General features: G+C 41.1%; 1 protein-coding gene across 2 annotated transcripts in view; it reads left to right on the forward strand.

Moving 5' to 3' along the window:
- Positions 1-21,393, forward strand: part of Abca13 (ATP binding cassette subfamily A member 13) — a 440,297-nt gene that overhangs the window by 209,866 nt on the left and 209,038 nt on the right. For both annotated transcript variants that reach the window (XM_060365661.1, XM_060365662.1), the window contains exons 36-39: positions 2,057-2,194; positions 3,159-3,339; positions 6,022-6,240; positions 15,196-15,392. In XM_060365661.1, coding sequence (XP_060221644.1) covers positions 2,057-2,194; positions 3,159-3,339; positions 6,022-6,240; positions 15,196-15,392 — 735 coding nt within the window. The remainder of the gene's footprint in view (positions 1-2,056; positions 2,195-3,158; positions 3,340-6,021; positions 6,241-15,195; positions 15,393-21,393) is intronic.

Raw genomic sequence — 21,393 nt, forward strand, 5'->3', positions numbered from 1 at the left:
AAGCCTAGGTGACAGAAACTGTGAGGGAAGGTCATGTGAGTTCTCAAGGAGAGGAAAACCCCCTACAAGCCATGCTCCTTTCATTACATATTCATCTGTTGAAGAGCATTTAGGTTGTTCACGTTTCCTAACTACTGTGAGTGGATGCTGCAAAACAACTATACAGAAAACTGATTGAAGCTACCACCCCTCACCAAAGAAGCCTCTTTTTAAAGCAAATGAAGATCATCACAGAAGACTACAGTTTGGCAAAATGAAGAGATCAACATATTATGGGCGGCCCAGCCTGGGCAGGTACACCTATGTCACAGCTCTTTCATCCATGACCATGGAACATCACAGAAGTGGGCAGAAAGGGTGAAAGAGCCAGAATTCCAGGAAGTCTACTGTGAAGGACTCTGTCCTAGAAATGGTTGCATAAAAAAGACTGGAACGATAAAGATACCAATGGACCCATTAACCTGCAAGAGAGGTCGCCCAAACAAAAAATCACAAGCAAACAAAGACAGCCAGGAGGAGATGAACCTCAGCCAGGGTGGACATCCTTGTAGGTTGTATAGTGCGATGAGGTCAGCCTTGAAACTACAATCACACAAACAACAAAAGTGGACCCAGCAGGATCTATTTATATGTATTTGCAAACACACACATCTAAATCTGTATTTATATCTATGTCTAATTACATTTATCTACGTGTACGTGACGATAGTCAAAGATAATAGGGTTATCAGCTTGAGGGGGGGCTGAAAGGGGCTGGAGGGAGGGAAGAGAAGGTATTTGAATTCTATTTTAACTAAAAACAATTTTAAAATAAAAAAAACAACATAGAAAGTCTACACAATGGTGATTTTTCTTTCTCTCTTTTTGAAAAACATTTATTAATTTTTTTTAAGTTAAAAACAAACAAACAAAAAAAAAGAACTCACCCTTTGTTTCATTTTTCTCTAACTGCTTCCTTTCAAGACTGTCTTTCCAGTAGATTGATATCCATGGGAAGAGTTTCCTTCTCTGAGGAGAATGGGAGGGAGCATAACAGAAGGGGATGGGAAGGGGTGGGAAAGCTCCTATCAGGATGTAAAGTAAGTAAATAAATTAATTAATGAAAAAAGACTGCCTTTCCAAAAACACTTAGTCCTGATTTGCTAGTGATTGGGGTTTCAAAAAGAATTTGAAGACAGAAATAAACACAAAAGGAAGAACCAGGAGTAGACTTTGTTATTGATCTTCACCCCCCTTTGAGTATGTGACCAACTTTTTGAACATTCGGGTTAGAGTGTGTAACTGTTTGTATTTCTTTTTTCTGCTGGGTGGTCAAAGTACTTAAACCTCTTCTTGTGGGCCTTTTATATTCCAGTCACTGGTAGAGTTTACACCTTCAGGTAAGTTTCCTGCATCACGCTATGGCTAGAAAGTGTGTTACCAGAAATTCAGATGTACTAATAATTAGAGGCCCTTTCACTTCTTTCCGCACGAAATGAGGGCAAAGTGAATGCTAAATGGACTGAGATGAGCCTAGACAATGTGTTTGCAGAATGTGGATGTGTTCCATATGGAAATTCTAGCATTGCAAATTATCCTTCTATGTAGAAGTTTTAGCTGATTAATTTTCTCAGGCAGTAACTGCATGTTCATGCTCATCCTATCTAGTAACCCTTGCAAGCATCAGAGGCATGTCAAAGAAGAGCAAAGCATCACAGGGGTCAGGTGGGAGCAGATAGGGGCTCTCCTGGTGGAACATCCAGCATTTTTTCTAGTTTACTTAGTACAGCTCAAGGTTACTTTGAGGACGTAGATTTGAGGGAGGCTAGCAGATAGCTGTAGTGTGAACTACAGCTTTGATTCATTTTTCCATAACTGCTTCCTTGGAAGGATATGTAGGGTTCCTCTTAAGGGGACATGCTATCCCATATTAAGACTGGTTTATGTATGTGGGGCATATTGAAGTTTACTAGCAGGAAATGACATTTTGTACGGCTTAGTTAAGGTAATCTACTCTCGAATTTAATGTACAAGGGAAAATAATCATTCTGATTTTATCTGCATCTTATTTTCTCAGGAACTTTTGGTTTAGGGAAGCCATGGTATTTCCCCTTCACTGTATCCTATTGGAAAACTGTGTGTGGTATGATGGAGAAACGGCGGCACTCCTTGAGTTCTGGTCTGTTCTTCTTCAATGAGGACTCGGGCAACAAAGGTGGGTAATAAGAAACTCTATTGGTTGCATTTTTCTCTAGTTAGTTTTGATTTTCATTTTGTATAGATTCCAAGCTTGCCCCATTTGGGTTGTTCTGGGCTCTATAATAATCACAGGGCTCAGCTGCAATGCCCTTGTAATGTCTGCATAAGCCCTGGCACCAGGGAGTGATCCCATCACCTGTTAGTTACAACATTCCTCTCTAAGTGTTGTCTGTGTTTATGCATATATTGTATTCTGTTAAAATTCAAAATGAACAAGTGTAAGTAAACTGAAAGGAAAAGCAAACAACTCCTAGGTATAACTTTTTTTTCAAAATAATTTCACATATTCTAACTTCTGTGATACTTCTGTAAACAAGGATATTACTATCCTCTTACAGGATATTACTGTTCCTTCTTAGAACGGTAGAAGTTCTTCAACATAGGCAAGCAGGACCCTTCATATTAGTCACTTTACATCATCATGACCTTTGCCTGTAGGCCAGGCATAAGGTCCACTCCTAGGGATGCCCCTATCATGCTGAATTTGTATTCTGAGTGAATATTTGAAAGTAATTTTAAATGCTAATTAACCAAGTAGATTATGGATGGTGAGGAGACTTAAAATACAACCATCCAGTCAGCATCCACTCCTATGTGGAAAGAAGATTCCCTGTGCCCACTGATGTGTAACCCAGCCTGCTTATTGTCTGTGTCTACAGAACCTTTGCATGCATCTATTTTTATTTTTTTACAGAGTGGTTCTCCTATCTTAAGAGATCAAAGCTTTGTTGTCAGTGACTTCAGTGCATTTTGCCATTACATATCTTGCTTATTGTTTTGGTAATAAAGACTGTGGAAGTGCTTGGCATGCCTCCCGGAGCTAGGATTCTGTTCCAAAAGGAGCAGATGATTTGGTAGTGTTGGCATTGTTTTCCAGGCTCTTGAAATATTTTCATGGTGAATGTACATTCTCTGCACAGGGTTCTCACAGCAAAATTGCCCAGGAGAACTGGAAGGAGGAAACCCAGGAGTGGCTCTAATATCTGTGACCAAAGAATATGAAGGTCACAAGTTGGCTGTCCAAGAACTCACTCTCACCTTCCACCAAGACCAGATTACAGCTCTGCTGGGGACAAATGGTGCAGGGAAAACTACCATTATGTATGTCGCATTTCGGAGAACTTATTTTCTGTTCCCTCTCCTCCTTCCTCCATTTTTCCCTTTTTCTTTTCTCTTTCCTTCTTCTCCTTTCATTTTTACTTTTACGTTGTTGTAGGCTTTGATCTCACCATAGAACTTGGTTATTCAGAAGGAAAAACAAGCTCTTTCTCCATAGCCCTTCCCCCAGTAGCCCTCAATCATGTTTTAAACCTCAGACCTCGTGTGAATTCCAAAGGGAGAGGTGAACGGATATTTTTAAACATCCCAATGTCTTTTACTTTCTACAAATAGTCCATCATGCTTTACTTTCATCTTTTGAAGTCCTTTGACACCTGCTAAAATTTGTTTGAATAATTATAGAAAAAAAGCAAAGAAATCTTTATAAACTTTAAGAATTTTTGGTTCCTTTTTTTTCCATCTTCTTTTTCTTTGGCTTTTTTCTTGTTAAGTCCTGGATTTTGGAGTTGGATCCAATAGTTCCAGATTTGATTAAAGAATTCAATCTGTAGCCCCAGAGGACAAAAGGGAAAAAAATGAGTTCAAATATCCACAGCCTTGAGCTGGTTGTGGAACCGTACCTTATTTAAGGCTAACTGCCAAAATTATGGAGTGTACCTTTTGAGCAAGTACTTCTGATTCTTTTTCTCACCAAATGTGCACAGGTCTAATGTATGATTAGTCAGAAGGATGAGAAGGATGTGGCCTCAACCTTAGTGAGGGAGGCAGAAAAATCGTGTCTGCGGTGCTCCAGAAAGCTCTGCCTGGAAACAAATCAGAAGACAAGCACAGAATATTTGTGATTGTACCTTGCAAGCTGAAAGAGAACTGAGAGTCTCTCCTTTCTTAGAACTTGCAAATTGGGAACGTATGAATTATACAAGTAATAACACAGCAAGCCTTTACTAATTCGCATATCTTACAAAGAAAACTGGGTGTTCTCCTCTAGCAGAATGATGAGAATTAAATAAGAAGGTTCTGGATGTCTCAGGGTTTGCTAACTACTTGGCTTTTAGTGACATTTGGAGTTATCTTTTTTATATATCTTTTAATATAATTTTTTATTTATTACAATTTATTCACTTTGTATCCCAGCTGTAGCCCCACCCTCATCCCCTCCAATGCGACTCTCCCTTCTTCCCTCCCTCATCTCCTCCCATGCCCCTTCCCCAGTCTACTGATAGGGGAGGACCTCCTCCCCTTCCATCTGACCCTAGCCTATCAAGTCTCAGCAAGACTGTCTTTTATAGTCTTCCTCTGTGCCCTGCTCAGGCTACTCCCCCACTCAGGAAGAGGTGATCAAAGAGCCAGCCACTGAGTTCACATAAGAGACAGCCCCTTCTCACTTTATTAGGGAGCCCATTTGGAGACTGAGCTGCCATGGGCTACCTCTATGCAGGGGGTCCAGGTTATCTCCATGCATGGTCCTTGGTTGGAGTATCAGTCTCAGAAAAGACCCCTAGGCCCAGATTTTTTGGTTCTGTTGCTCTCCTTGTAGAGCTCCAGACTCTTCCGGGTCTTTCTATGCCCTCCCCCTTCTTTCATGAGTTTCCCTGCACTCTGCCCAAAGTTTGGCTATGAGTCTCAGCATCAGTTTTAAGACCCTGCTGAGTAGAGTCTTTCAGAGGCCCTCTGTGGTAGGCTCCTATCTTGTTCCTTATTTTCACCTTCTTCCGATGTCTATCCCCTTTCCTTTTCTGAAAGAAGATTGAGACATTTTAAGTGCTTGCCTCTTTCTGGCAGTGCTTGGAGCAGGAGAGCCAATTACTGACCTGGGTCTTTACCATTTAAAACAAAGGCCTGTGAGACTCATACAGAGTTTACATAGTTGAATTTCTTTGTCCACTGATTCCATTTCCATGCATTTGCCTAACACAGATGGAAACTATCTGAAAAACATTGAATTTGCTCTAAATATGTACAATTACCATTTTCTTGTCAGTATTCATTCAAAAATACAACATATAAATGACTCAAAGTACATAGAAAGATTATTTAGACAGTATGCATAGCACCATTTTTGTATAATAAACTGGAGTATCTGAATTTTGGTATAAGTGAGCTACCCTGGATTCAACTCCCAAGAATTCTAAGGGAGCCTACACTTACTACTTTATTTCAGTGTCCAAATAGGTTTGGAAATGGTTATAACACAGAGTTGCTATTCAAATTTCTTAAAGCATAATTTTGAATAGCCAGTATCATGTGTTTGTACATATACTTCAGTAAGGGTTGACTTATTTATCTAATGCAGAGCAGACAGCACAGTGAAGATATAGAACACTTCTATATCTTTCCCTTTCAAGACTTTTTTTTTGTCATCTTTCATCCTTGCTCTCAAGTGGCCAATGACCTCCCATTTACTGATTCATTTACTTCCTCTAGAATTCCCTATGACCATATGAGTAGAATTGTGCCTACCTTGTTTCACTCAGACTATTGGCCCAAGTATAACATAACTGCAGAGGTCTACAATGACACGCTATCCCCTGGGAGACCATTCATATGCCTGTCTTTAATAATGGGACAATCCAGCATCCCCATGACTTCCTAATGGTTTCACTGACCGTGTGGAAAGCAAAAGGAATGATTTCCTTGTAGGCTACACACTCCACCCGGGGGACTGACTGGCTCATTAATGTTCAGTGTCCAGGTGCTGCTTATGCAGATCTTTGTTCTCTGCAGATCCATGCTGATGGGGCTGTACCCTCCCACATCTGGAACCATCATGATAAATGGCAAGAACCTGCAGACAGATTTGTCTAAGGTCAGAGAGGAGCTGGGGGTGTGTCCCCAGCAGGATGTTCTCCTGGACAACCTCACTGTGCAGGAACACCTAATGCTCTTTGGCTCAATCAAAGCACCTTGGTGGACCAAGAAGGAACTACAACAGCAAGTCAACAAGTTAGTGAACAGTTTCCTATTCCCCCTTTCTGCCTTTAGACAGTCATGCGGGTGAAGAACACAGAGATATTTAATAATATCGTTTGTATCTATGTATATGAGAAAAAAATGGTGGATGGTTCCTGTACATAGAAGTATGGTAGAACCAACAGCAGTGGGGATCTTAGAAAAGGCTTTTCTTGAAAAGAACTAAATTTGTTTCGATTGTCTCTGAAATGGGGAAAGAATTGAGTTAGCTTGGAAAGTGTGTCTAGGCAGGAGGTACAAGTTTTTGTATCTGGGATAAAGGGAGGCTATACCTGTCCTGAATGGGGAATAAGCAAAACAAAGGAAGGCTTGGAACCAGGTCAAAAGAATTGTATTTGGCATGCTGAGGAACAACAAATTTAGCAGGCCTCTAGGTGTGAGTGAGCTGAGGACTGTCATTGGCTTGAAGTCTGGAAGGTAGGTGTCTTCACACCACAGCAGCAGCAGATGCACAGAGAAGCAGCAGCGCTCCTGCTGCCTGCCTTCCGATGGAGGCACAGAAAAAAGTCTGATACTAAAGCTAAAATAACAAACACAAAGGCAGGAATAGCATTATTCCAGCCTCCCGCAGCTTGGAGAATAGTATGTGCTGCACAACAGAATGACTATGGACTCTAGTGGAAAGAGGAGCACTTAGGAAGCTAAGGAGAAGGCAGGGGAAGATTTGTTTTGCAGCAGTGAACAAATCAGGGCTGAGGGAGGAGTAGGCCAGTAGGGGCTCCCAAGAAGCTCCCGGAAATAGAGGATATGCTGTGGTCCCATTTGAAATTATCTTCCCAGAGCAATATAGAGACTCTTGACAATTTGCAGACAGGTAGTTCATCCTCAGAGACGAACTTCAACTCATATGGGGAAGTTGGGCTCTTATAGGCCAAGTGCACTTGGATGCGTTTATGATGTAGGAATAGCAGCATGTAGGAACAGTGGCTTCTAGGGTGATAAGACTGTCTGGACAGGAAAGGAAGGGTTTTCTAGTACATTTTAGTGCTACTGCCTTGACTATAGCATACCCAGCCTTGTGAACATTCTGATGGCCTGAGAAGTGAAACTTATTTGTTATTAAGTATGATCTATGGTCTAATAAATATATAGCTTTAAACAAGTTTGTTTTCTAGCATCCTTTAGTAGAGGTCTTAAGGGCCTGGGGGAATCCTGAATCCTATGGGAGCATCCTCTGAAGCATGATTCTTTGAAGAGTCTTAACTGAGCAGAGTTGTCTGGGTGTACACACAAGATCTAGATGGTTGGGGCTGGGCAGTGTTGAGGGCTTTCTTCCTTTTTTGCTCTCTACTATCCCCTCCCTCTCTTGTTTATACTCTTATGCCCCATACTACCGTAACTGCTTTGCTTTAATGTCAATTACATATGCATACATATATTAAACCTAGTGTTTTTGTTAGAAATAAAACAAGGTAAAACCACACACCCAGAATGGAGAATTCACAAACATCTCAGGGGCCAGGATGTGAAAGCCAAGTATCAGGGGAAATCCCGTTGTAGCTCCACATGACAGTCTTAGTGCAAAGTTTCAGTATGAAGTGACAGAGCGCTTCCGAGGAAGGCAATGCTTCACAAGTTTCCCTTGCTCACTCTTGGAAGATTGGTATTTATATAATTTTAACTTGTGTTAGCTGCCTATTTTTGGACACTATGTTTATGACAAGGGCATAGGTAAAACAAATCTAATGTCCCCCTGGACAGATGCTCATCTTCTGAGGGTCAAATGCTTATCAAATTCAAATTCATGGAAACAATTCCCCTAGGGACAGGAGCCCTTGTGGAAAGTGGCAGATGGCACCACCAAGTTTGTTTAAATGCTTCTTTCTCTGTTTCCTTCTCCCTCAAAATCCACCCTATTGACATTTTCTCTGATGTAAAGTATTATTCTATCTTTACCTTATAATAAATTTTCAAAATGAATGATAGCATAAATAATATTAATAACAATTATCTCTTGAATATACAGAGAACATGCTTACTTTGGACTACTGAAAACCATCTCAAGTCTGAGTTAGTGCTCTATATGAAATATTATGTTTTGTATGGACTACATATATACTAGATAGCCATTTGGCAGTATAAAACATAATTCATGGTCACTTGTTTCAATCAAAGTTTCTTTTGTTTACTTCTAGTTATACAAAATAATGGGTTTCATTGTGACATTTTCACATGTTTGCCATTGTGCTTTGCTCACACTCGCATTTTGCTCTTTACTACCCCTCCCTCTCTTGTTTATACTCTTATGCCCCCTACTATCGTAACTGCTTTGCTTCAATGTCAAGTATATATGCATACACATTTAAGCCTAGTGTCTACATACTTACTTAAGTGTGAAAATTGTGTATTTGTTGAGTCATAGTAAACTCCGCTGTGATTGTGACTGGGCCTCAATCAAGTTCTGACAGTGTTACATAGGCTTCATTCTGTTATTTGAGTGCCAGGCAACCTTTAACAGTTATCAATTCACAGCATGTTGCCTAGCAACAAAGCCAATTTACACAAAAGCAATCAGAATGAGATCATGTTTTAGGACAGTAGTTCTCAATTAGAGGGAGGGAAAACTGAAAACATCTGATTTGGAGACAACATACTTCTGATTAGAGTTTGTGTAACACAGTTTGTTTTCCTTAAGGTCTGAATTCATTAGCATGTGAGTTCAAGGGAGGTAGCAGATCTTGTAGAATCTGGGGAGTAAACACTTGTCAAGAGGCAGATAATGGTTGTTTTGTTCTTCCCTTGGTCTAAGGAAGACAAGAGTAGCCAAGAGGGGACCATCTTTGGACCTGGAGTCATTTAGATGATGTTGTATTGCTACCACATAGTATTATAGTAGGCATTATGGAACTCAGGTTGTGGACAAGTTATCTTAGTGTAAAATGAGATTAGTACATGAAAGCAGAGCAGGAGAGAGAAATGATGGATTGAGCCATATCTATAGTAACCCAATGATAGTGCTAGATGAGGAAGAACCAGCCAAAAGAGTGTAGATCAGAGAAGGATAATGACCAGGGTGTGAACTTGGCCTCTTAAGGAAGATGGAAGGGCTCAGTGTCTCAAGTCTGTACAAGGTTAAGTATGGTGAAGCTTGATAACTGACCTTTGTTTTACTACACAGACACCATTAATGAAATTCAAAAGAGAGATTTGGGGATAGAATTTTTTCTAGGGTCATTTAAGGAAGATGACAATACCATATTTACTCAGCCTTTTTTTTTTTCCAACATGAGCAGAGAACTAGAATGATGCTGTATTGGGCAAGCGAAGTTACAGGATGGTGTGAAGGCAGGAATTGTAGCATCATGTCTGCCTATTGCTACTGATAGTGATCCAATAAAGAATGAATGTTTGGATGAGCTGGAGAGGAGAGTGCTTGATGGAACATTGCTGGTTACAGGCTAGTTAAGGGACCTTGTAGAAAAGTTAAAGATCATCTCTCTGGTTGGTGTAGCACACAATGTAGTGGGAGGCAAGCAGAGTGTCTGGAACCTTTGTTCACTTTCAAAATTATTTCAGAGTTAAAAGTGCATAAGATTGGGCTTGTTCCCCACACCTGTAATCTCATATTTGAAAGGTGGAAGCTGGAGGATTAGGAGCTCCACTTGAGAACCCCTCTCGTATATACATATATAGATGACAATAGAGATAAGGATGCAGATGCAGATACAGATATGGGTTTGAGCATAAGTACCCTGCACAAGTGAACAATGATGCTTCTAGAGCCATAAGTAATTAAAAAAAAAATCCAAGTGCCAGGTGTGGGAATGCCTTCCTATGAATTATATGTTAGAGATACACCAGAGGTCCCTAAAGCAATGACTATTGCTATTGCTCTTAGTTGCTCACAACTTTGAAGATACCACATTATTTGGTTTCAGGACATAGAGAAATGAAGTTGGAACTGAAATCTTCCAGCCTCCTGACTAGCTTTCACAGTGCTGGAAAGTGCAGTGCAAATTGCTTGGGAAGAACAGTTATCACTAGTCTTACTTAGCTGTGAAACTTGAGAGCTACAGAACCAAGTTGACAAGCATGCCATGACTATTAGTGCAATCATAGCATGATGGCTATGAGGGTTAACCAACCACTTTCTGCTTGGAATTGAGGTCTACTCTACAGGAGGGAATTTATGCCTGAAACTGTAAACCAGAAACCTTGTCAAGGGTCCATGGCCAGGAAAGTCATAGACCCTATAAAAAAATTTTATACTGTTGTTTTTGCAATTGATGTAGTGGCAAACTAGTGCTATTCTCAGCTTTGGACAGAGAAGCCTCTGTTTTCAGCGGGCCTGAGCAATGCAGAGACTCATAACTGACCAACGTTCTGGGCATAAGTGACTGTTGAGTGCTCAGCTCTAAATGGGATGTCTCTCTCATCTCCTCCAGAGTAAAGGAACATGTAGGAGAAGGGGGCAGGGAGGATGCGAGATAAGGAAGAATGCTATGAGATGCTGTCATCTGCATATGGCATGGCCACTGTACTCCCAGCAGCTGTGCTTACCTGCCTGGGTCTTACCTAAAGTGAGGCCTGTCATCGCTATTGCATGAATGGGGGAGGGGCTCATGAGGCTCCACTCTTCCCCAAGGAAAGGGAGGAAATGAGCGGTTGCTAAAGAAGGGAGAGTTATCTTTTCCTGTGATGTAGCTACTGCTAAGGAGCCCACATTCCAGCAATGACACCCCCTCTCCCTCATGCTTATGCAGGCGCTCCCAATTAAACTTGGTGGAGCTAAAAAAAAAATTCCAAAGGAAAATTAAGAAACTAACAAAGGCAAACCAGACAAACAAATAAGGAACAAAGAAACAAGCAAAACATGAAAATAGGAGGGAACTTGCTGAAAGAAGCAGATCGATGGAGGATTAAAAGGGGGAAATGGTGTATGCATGGACTGTCAAGTAATAATAAAAACAAGGAATGCATGCAAAAAGTGATTTTGATGATAACCATGGGCGTAAAGATAAAGGGAAAAAGGCTTTAAGGGAGTGAGAGACAATGGGAAATTGATTTTTCTCTAGTGAAAAGATCACAGGGTATAGAGTTGAAATATAGATGCAGCCAGTAAAGGATACAGAGAATTGAGATTCTGGAGGCAGGGCTGTGTGTTTTGGTTGACAGTAAATGCCAATAGCGGGGGTAAGGTAAAGAGGGGCTATGCCATGTTGGATACTGACTTCCCAAGAATCCTAAGAGAGTAAACCTAAGAGGAGGACAGTCTAAGAACACATCCAGGATGGGAATATGACAGTAATATTGGTAACAGCCCATGGTTACACTTTGTTTTAAGGCTGGCAGTTTTAGAGAAAATGGGGGAAAGATATTTTTAAGGTCATGATGAGTCACCTGCCCTACATCTAGACCTCGATAGAAGATTTATGATGAATGTGAATCTTGACTCAAGCCTGCTTCTCCCATCTTATCCAGAGTTCATTGTGTGGCCTCCCTTTTACTGCAAGAATAGGATTTTGTCACTGTTTCTTGCCTATGCCGTTAATTTCTTTGCACGTCCTGGAAACTGCTTTACAACTTTCTTTGGAACACATCACTCACACATCACCCCCTTGCCAAATCTCACTGTCCATCTGGATACCTCCTTCTGCTACTTCCTTTTGAGTCAGAGGGCATTCCCTCAGAACCTGGGACTTAGCTTCTTTATAGTTTATTGTAATTTCTTATCTGGCTTTCCCACCTGACTCTGTGTTTCTTGAATCACAGACAAAATTTGATTTATTTCTCTGCCCCTAGTAGGTAACCAGTGCCATGCATTCTGAGGGTTCAGTAAGCTTTTGCTGTATAAATGAATGAATAATTGAAGAGAAATTTCCAAACACATTTTTTTTTTGCACATAATTGGGACTTGATATGAGAAAAAAGTCTCGATTTTTTTTTTTGTACTCCTTTGCGATATTCTTATTAGGGATATTTTCTGATCATTTTTATAAGAAATCAGAAATTTAAATTCATAGAAATTATTCATTTTCCTTTGATTTGCAAAACCTCCATAATTAGAAATGCACTAGGCTTTAGTGATCTTGAACTTTAAAATCAAAGGGGGAAAAACACCCACAAAAAATAACACTTGGGGAGTGTTTGCAAATGGTTTGTTTTCTCTGATATTTATGTCTGCTCTAAGCAAGTAGCATGCTCTAAAGCCGGCAGGCTGGGGATGACTAGGCTTTGCCATAGATCTCTTCTCCAGTCCCAGAGGGAGATTTTCATACACTGTCCTCAGCCAATACCTAAGAACCACCAATCCTTGCAATGTGGGCAACCTGGGGAAGAGTCAAGTCCCTTGACTCAACTGACATTAGCAGGCATTTTGTTCATTAATTTAAAGACCAGAGGCACAGACATCAATAGGATCCATCTACATGTGTTTCTAGGAATGCAGACATATGATACAGGCCCTGAGCACTGTCCATAGAAGAGGCAAACAGGAAGCCCTTTCTTTTCTCTAAGCACATGCAAGTTTGAAAGCATTTGAGAGTTTCTTTTTTAAATTTGTTTCTTGTCTATCTTCTTTGCTGACTTATTTGTGGTTAATACACCCTCAAATGGACTTAATGCGCTCATGTCCCTCATTGTGTTAAATAGTCCACGTGGAAAGCTGTTGGTAGACAACAGAGTCCAGGCATTTGCTGAACTGAAGCATTCCTTCTCCTTCCTGCCAGGGTCTTCTAAACCATGGCTACACCTAGACAGCAGTCAGGATGAGATTTAGCAAGCAGGAAGTAGTCTCTGAGTCTTAGATTAAACTCAAAGTACCTTGACTCTCAGCTGAAAAATAGACAGTGAGAAGCTGATTTGAGCACTTTCCCTGTGTTAGGCAGAAAAGACAAGAAAGAATGAAACTGACAAGAAAATTTTCCTTATTCATCACACAACAAAGTGCTTGCCATTCACTCGCTACTTTTCTAGAAAAGTGGAAGCATTCCAGGAATATTCAAGTGTTCTTGAATCTCAGCCTTGTTGAGCCCTGTGGTTCTCCTACCCCTGTCTAGCAGCCTTCTTCCTTGCAGTTATAGGTGGTCAGGAACTGCTAAGCAGACCTGTCGCTCACTGGGAGGGGCTCCACTCTCATTGGCTAGGGAAGGTTTACATGGTTTACATGTAAATAAGGAGAGTAAGTAACTATTGTATGGCCTTTAAAGTAGGGTGGTGTTGGAACTGTGTGAGAAAGGAGGATGGGTTCCTAATAAAGTAAGAAGTGCCGCATTAAAACTCTTTTTGCTGACCGACTACTGAGCACGGGGCCTGCCATGGAGTGTGTAATGTACTGTTACTCCATGGAAGAACAGATTTTTCCCTCTCCCAGCAGCTATCAATTGCAAATAACTTCTTGGTCAGGGCTGGGACTGTGTGTCCATGCCCCCTTCCCCATGCTGAGATTTTGTCTGGCCTGAACTTGTTCGGTGCTTTTTGGCAGAGTCTTTGTGAGTTCATATGTGTATCAGTCCTGTTGTGTCTGCAGGACATTGCTTCCTTGGAGTTGTCTATTACCTCTGGCTCTTAAAATCTTTTTACTCTCTCTTTGCTTAGATCCCTGAGTTTTGAAGGATGGGGTTGATATCCCGTTTAACAAGGCGTATTCCTAAGTCTCTTACTCAGTTCACTTTGTCTAGCACAAAATGAACTCCATGTTTTTGTATGGGTTTTTGTTTGTTTGTTTGTCTGTTTTGTTTTGTTTTGCTTTGTTGTTTTTTATTGAATTTTTCATTTGATTGTCTTTTGTAGAGAGAGAAAAAACATGAAGTTGGTTGGTAGGGAGCTGGGGATGATCTGGGAGGAACTGAGGGAGGAGAAGGAATATGATCAAAATGTATGAAAAATGTTTAAAGAAACCAATGAATACAAAAAATGTATTTTTTTGCTAGTTTTCTGAAATTTAGAACTCTCAAGACTGAAAAACAGTCTTGGAGACTTATTCTAATGTTTATGATTTCCACTTGGCATGGGGCATCATTACAAATCTCTGATTATGTAGCTGGTAAGATGGTGCCATAAAAAAATTCATGTACAGTGGGCTAGAGAGTTAAAGTCCTCTGGTCTCTGGTGAACCCGGGGGCTTTGCTTTTCACTATTCTCCATATTGTATTAGAAGAATGCAGAGCCCTTCTTTGCAAGAGGCCTGAGTGCAAAGAAAAGAGATACTTCTCTAGAGAGCTGACCAAGTTCTTTCTACACATAGTGCTTGGAAAATGCCATGACTAACATTGTGCTTGGGCCAATGACATGGTGTCATCTGCCCTTCTATAAGCACAATGCTACAGTGCCTAGTGTGTATCCTAGTATACCTATTTTTTTCTCATTCATTTATTTTATTCATTTTACATCCTTGTAGCTCCTCCCTCCTCTCCTTCCAGTCCTATCCTCTCTCCCTTCCACTCCTCCTCTTTTTTTTTCTCAGAAAAGGGGACCTCCCTTTCCCATTCACCCAAGTTCATCAAGTTGCATCAGGACTGAATGTGTCCTCTTTCCCTGTGGCCTGTCAAGTCAGTCCCACCAGGGGAAAGTGATCAATAAGTGAGTCCATGTCCAATTCAGTCCCCATTTCCCTTACTAGAGTACCTACTTGAAGCCTAAGTTGCCTGTCTACGACATGTTTGTAGGGAGCCTAGGTCCAGTTCATACATGGTCCTTGGTTGATGCTTCAGTCTCAGCAAACCCCTCTGGGCCCTGGTTAGATGGCTCTGTTGTGGGGTTTTTGTTTGTTTGTTTGTTTTTGTTTTTAGCTCCTGTCACTTCTGGGTCCTTTTCTCTTTCCTCCCACTATTCCTCAAGACTCCCTACTCATTGACCAATCTTTGGCTGTGAGTCTCAGTATGGTTTACAGAGACCACAGGCACTCTAATTGATTGTACATGACATGATACCCAGCACAAAGCTTTTAAGTGTTTGGGGAGAAGAATGAGGGCTTTCTTGTTGTTCCAGAACTCTTGATGAAGTAGAGCTAACTCAGCATCGGCACAAGCCAGCTCGGGTTCTGTCTGGAGGCATGAAGAGGAAGCTCTCCATTGGCATTGCTTTCATGGGCATGTCAAAGACAGTGGTTCTGGATGAGCCAAGCAGTGGGGTGGACCCTTGCTCCCGTCGCAGCCTCTGGGACATTCTCCTCAAGTACCGGGAAGGTAGGTGATGAGACTCATTCCATTTCATCTTTCCACCGTGCTATGCTTGGGAAAAGGTTGCCTATTATGTGTATGAAACATGTCATATTACAATGAGGATGCATGCTACTGTTTCAGAACAAGTAAAATATAGTAATATTTTATGATACATTTGTTTATTAATACATTTATAACACTTACAATACCTACTTTGTGTTTGAACTCTTTACTCAATACTAACAATCATACTATCAATGAACTAAAGTTACAGATGAAGTCATTTGAAATTGGTTTTGCTCAAATTACATTTCATTTTAGAGGCATGAAAAATGAGAGGATGCAATTAGAGGTCATCAAAGATAAACTTTCCCGAGTCCATTAGCTTTCCCCTGCTGTGACAGACAATTAACTTAGAAGCCTGTTTGGGCTCATTGTTTCAAACCTTCCAGGAAATTAGTAGTTAGTCCTCATTTCAGTTTGCTTTCCTATTACTGGCATAAAACAAACTGACCAAAGGTGAGCTGGGAAAGAAAGGGTTTATTTTATCATATACTTTTAGGTCATAATCTATCACAGAAGGAAGTCAGAGAAGGAATTCAAGGTAGGAAACTGCAGGCAGAAAACTGAAGTCAAGAAACTGGAAGCAGGAAACATCTGGAGGCAGGAACTAGAGGCAGGACTCTGTAAGCAGGAACCATGGACAAACATGGTTTGCTGATTCACTGTCTGCGTCACGTCACTTCCTGTTTTTCTCTTTTATTCAGCTCAGGCTTACCTGACTAGGGATTGTTCAAGTGGCCAGAGTGGGTGAATCTGCCCACATCAATCATTGATCAAAACAGTATCTCACAAAATTCTCCACAGCCTAGCCTAATGGAAGTGATGCCTGAATTAAGGTTTCTTCTATCAAAAGACTCTAGGCTAAGTTGACTAATAATGCTTATCACAGCAGTTCTTTTACTTTGGACCTCTGGTGGTACAGTATATTAAGTAGATGGGGTAAGATGATTACCTCATGATGGCATAGAAGCAAAGACAGACCCAGGAAGAACATGTTCCAAGGGCCTAACTTCCTTCTACAAAACCCAATATACTGAAGATCCTATCACTTTCCATTAGCATGTCAGGCTGGCAAATAGGCCTTTACTGTATAGACCTTTGGGGGGCTTTCAGCTAAATGATATCCCCTTCTATTACATGGGGAAGCTGAGCATGGTGAGATAGATCATCTGATAGTCTCATATCTCTAGAGAAAGCTGGATAACAAAGAAGGAAGCATGTCTCTGGCTTAATGGTCCACATATTGTTGCTCATTTACTATTGCAAGCATTGGCTGGACAACTGCTGCAATAAACCTGTAGTAAAAAAAAATCTGTTTCTCTACTCCAGGCAGTAGGCTGTATTGCAATAGGCACTTTTACATAGAAACCTCCTTTGGGCAGAACATGGGAAACACTGAAGCACATCTCTGTCCGGATGAAGGACTACCAACATGTCTGAAGCAAGATTAAACACAATCTTATAAAATGTTGTTTGCCTTTTTTTTCCCCCTTTACTTTCCAAGCATACAACTTTACTGTTGCTTGATTTAGAACTCCGACTTCCCTGGGGTTAGATCAGGATTTGCTATAAAAGAAAACCAAAAGGGGGAAAACCAATCCAGAACCTGTCCTTTTCTTCGGCACATGGGCAACAATTCTGTTCCTTCTCTCCCACAATTCTGAGGAATTACAGAAGGAGAACACAGAGTGAGAACCTGGGAAATGGAGCTTGCAGATAGAGTTTTGTTTTCCCATGTGTTCTTGGCTTGAGTTGGGCAGCTGCATGGGAAGAATTTGCATCCTGTCTGTGGAGCTCGCTTGAGGTCAGGATGCTGAGTACAAGTCTGGGACCCAGAGAAGCATCAGGGACTGCTGTGTTCACACTTACCAGACCGTCTGCGGCAATGCTGAGAGGGAGCCAGAGCTTATGAGAGATGCTGCCCTTGAAGCTGTCTTGTTGGAGGTCAGGGCAGGTTTTGTGGTCTGCAGCCAGAATGCCTCAGCTAAGTTGGAGTCATGGAAGATGAAGCACTCTGGTCTGACTCCTCTAGGGAGTTCGAGTCCAAGCTACAAATGATGAGGGTAAGAAGACAGTGCCCATTGGTCTCCATAGTCACACACAGACCAAAAGAGATTAGATATTCTTCACCTCTAATCTTAACTGTCCCTTCATTCTCTTTGCTTTATTTACCTGTCTGCCCTTTGGAGAGAGCAGATGAAGGGTCTGGAACGAGAAAATGTGAATATCTGATGAAACACAGAGCTGTAGCTTATGGGCACTGATTAAAATTTGAGATTGGATTCCTGGCTATCCTGCTACTTTGAGTGGGGACTGATAAAGAAGATGGATGAGGTTTAGATAAATGGATTATAATGCCCCTGCTCTTGTAGGTTGTACAAATTAAACAGGACAATCCCACTTCTATTGTTTGATTTAAAAATCATAGAGTTACTTTTGATGTATTTTTAAATTAAACTTTAATGATTCATCCTGTTGTCATTCAAAAATTTTATTCTTTGAAAAATTTGAACATGTATATAATGTGTTTTCAACATAGCCATACCCCACTGTCTCTCTCCAATTCTCCCTACTCCACTAACACACTATACTTCCAATTTTATGATTTTAAAAATTAGCTCTGCTTGAATATCACTGAGAAGAAGAAATACAATAGTCATGATGAGTGACTATGATGAGGGGGGACTAAATCAGGGAGGGGCTAGGGCTAGGGAGGATCGAGGGATAGGAACAGGAGGGACCAGGAGGAGGCAGGACAAAGTACTATTAGAGTCAACTGGAAAGGTGGAGCAGGGGGCCATCTCTGGAACGAGCTAGAAACCTATGGCAATGGAAAATCCCAGGAATCTATGAGGATGACTCCTACCATTGGAGATATGGAGCCATTTCCTGTACCCAGGCAAAACTTCCAATGGAGGGATTAGGACACCAACTCAACCACAAAAGCTTGGACCTACAATTTGTCCTGCCTACAAGATGTGCAGAGACATAAGCATCATCAGAGAGGCTGCACCCAGCAACTGGTGGAAACAGATGTAGAGACCCACAGCCAAACATTGGGCGGAGCTTGTGGAATCCTGTGGAAGAGGAGGAGAAAGGATTATAGAAGTCACAGAAGTCAAGGACACCACAAGAAAACTTACAAGTCAAGTAACCTGGACAGATATAGACTCACAGAATTACCAGCAAGAGAGCATGTATGAAACTAACCTAGGTCCTCTATACTTATGAAACAGTTATGTAGCTTGTCTTCATGTGGGACTCCTAAAGGCAGGAACAGAGACTGTCTTTAACTCTGTTGACTGCCTTTGGGACTCTTTTCCCTAACTGCGCTGGCTTGTCTAACTTTAATAGGAGAAGATACACCTAGTCTTTCTGCAACTTGATATAACAAGGCTGGTTTATATTCATGGGAGGACTCTCTTTTCCTGAAAAGAAAGCAAAAAGGGGTGGATTGAGGGAAAGGAGAGACTGGTGGAAGGACTGAGAAGAGTGGAGGGAGGTGAAATCATGGTTGGTATGTAAAGTAAATAAATACACTGATTAATTATTTAAAAAGTTAGCTCACTGAGTCCAGCTAGTGCTGCCCATATGTATGGGTGTGGTGTCATCTACTGGGGCATGGGCCAGTTTACCGTTACTCACTCCCCTCACCCCCCCCCCCCCAATAAAAAGACTATCCTCTTCTCAACAACTTTCAACTGCATCTAGTTCTTTGGGAGTCCTTTCTCTCTATATTCTGGAAGGTGTTTTTTATTTTTGCAAGTTGCATACATGTATACAATGGAATATTATATGTACCTCCCCTTTCCACCTCCAGCTCCTCTCATATACTCCCCAACATGCTGCCTTCCAACTTCATGCCTTTTTGTTTATTTGTTTATGATCCATTAAGTCCAGTTAGAGCTGCCCTTAAGTACACAGGGGTGGAGCCATCTACCAGAGCTTAGAAGACCTAGCACTGGCCATATCCTCAGGAAAAAATTATTCTTCCTACCCCAGCAACAACTGTCATGGTATTGTGCAGGTAGTCACACAGCCATGGGTTCATATATATAAAACAGTCATGTCATGTCCAAGGGATGGCATTTCATAGCTTTCTTCCCCAGCCTCCAGCTCTTCTCTTCTTGAATGTTTAGCTGATAGAATGTTTAAAGTTTAAATAATCAGAATAGACAGATGCCACGCAGGTCTGAGAAAAAGAAAGTCCTCATTAAACTCTGCTGTTACACCCTTTTTTGTTTAACGATGATTATTCTCATCTTTGGAAGACTCCTTTGGAACTGTTGTTATACTGATTGAAGTGCAAAATTAATAGTCTGTAAGAAGATTAGCTAGACTGTAAGAGGAAAACAAGTATTCGAAAATGAAAATGTATAGCCATTCCTATAAACAGCCTTAGAATTTCTGGCAACTGGCACAGCTTTTAGAAAGATTTAAGACCATGTGAAAACAAATGTTATCTGCTGAGTAGAGAGGGGATTTTCTATCAGAACACTGTGCACCTATACTCAGTCTATTGGGAATCTCCTGTGTGTTTCTTGCTATTTGGTGGACATTGTGATTTTTTTTTTTATCAGCCCTGGTGCCAGCACTTTAGTGTCTCCCGTGGAAAAATCAATAATGAGGCAGAGACACTAGAGCAAAGCTAGCATATCAAAAGCAAATGGCCAGACCAGTTTTCAGACTACCTGTGCATTTTCTTTGTGAGGTTTGAGAGATGGCCAAGCTCCTCTAAGCCTCCATGTTCTCTGTTGTAGAAGGAGACTGTCTCACCATCTCATATGAATCTCTCTCTCTTTCTGTCTCTCAAACACCAGGCCTTAAATTTTATTTTTAACATGATACGTTTTATTGATTATTTGAAAATTTCACACAACCTACCCTGATCACATTCCCTTCCCAGCCTTCCCAGGTCCACCCCTACCATTGTGACCTTACCCAAAACAAACAAACAAATGAGTCCAATTTGTATTGCTCATATACCACTGGAACATGATCAAACTCCCAGTGGACAGCTCTTAAAGAAAACTGAGTCCTTTCCCACCCCACCCTCCACCATCAGCCATCAACTGTATAGAGATACATACACTTCAGTATCCTTATCACAATGTTTAAGAGTTCTCTTCAGTGACTTCCTGTATAAATTGTTTCTTTTAGTGGGGGTGGGGGTGGGAGAAGAGGTTGTCACAGAAGCCTCTATGTCTCTTGTTCTCAACTGTGAGTCTGCAGTCACCGATATCATGGCAAAGGAAGCTTCTGCAAGGTGTCGACAAGCTGTTTGCAAAAGTGCACGACTCAGTTCTGATGTGTGGACTCTCCAGAGATGAGGAGGGTATCATCATTTTAAAAACACACAAGATGTGAATTCAGGGAATGCAACTTTGGGGAAGAATGTCTGGATATGGTAGGCCGCATCACCAGAATCAGAAAGAAGAGATAAGGTAATGGCTTGGGAGAATAGTCTTTGAGAGAAGAGCAGCATCTCAGGTTCCTGTAACATCTGCAAGGAGTCATCATAAATCAAGTATCTATGGCTATGAGCTAAGTTCTTTGCAGATTCTTTCCAGCTTTGGTAAAGTGGAGTCAACAATAGAAATTATACATATGACATGATGTTTGAGATTTATATGCATAGAAAAAAAGATTAAACAGAGCTAGTTAACATCCCATGACCTTAAAATGTGTGTGTGTGTGTGTGTGTGTGTGTGTGTGTAGTATTGAAGGACTAATCTATCTGTATTTTTCACATGCTCAAAGAGTCTTTTTAGCCATTGTTCTGTGTAACGGGTCCTCAGGATCTACTGCCTTGCATAACTGAAGTTTTATGTAATTTAGCCAGTGTCTCTCTGTTCCTCTTCCTGTTCTCTCAGCCCCTTGCAATACCCTTTGCCCCTCATTTCTACTGAGACTCTGGAATACATGGACTTCGGGTTTTTAGACTGTTGTATTGTATGAGGAT

Source organism: Meriones unguiculatus, chromosome 12 (assembly GCF_030254825.1).
Source record: "Meriones unguiculatus strain TT.TT164.6M chromosome 12, Bangor_MerUng_6.1, whole genome shotgun sequence".
Taxonomy (NCBI): Eukaryota; Metazoa; Chordata; class Mammalia; order Rodentia; family Muridae; genus Meriones; species Meriones unguiculatus.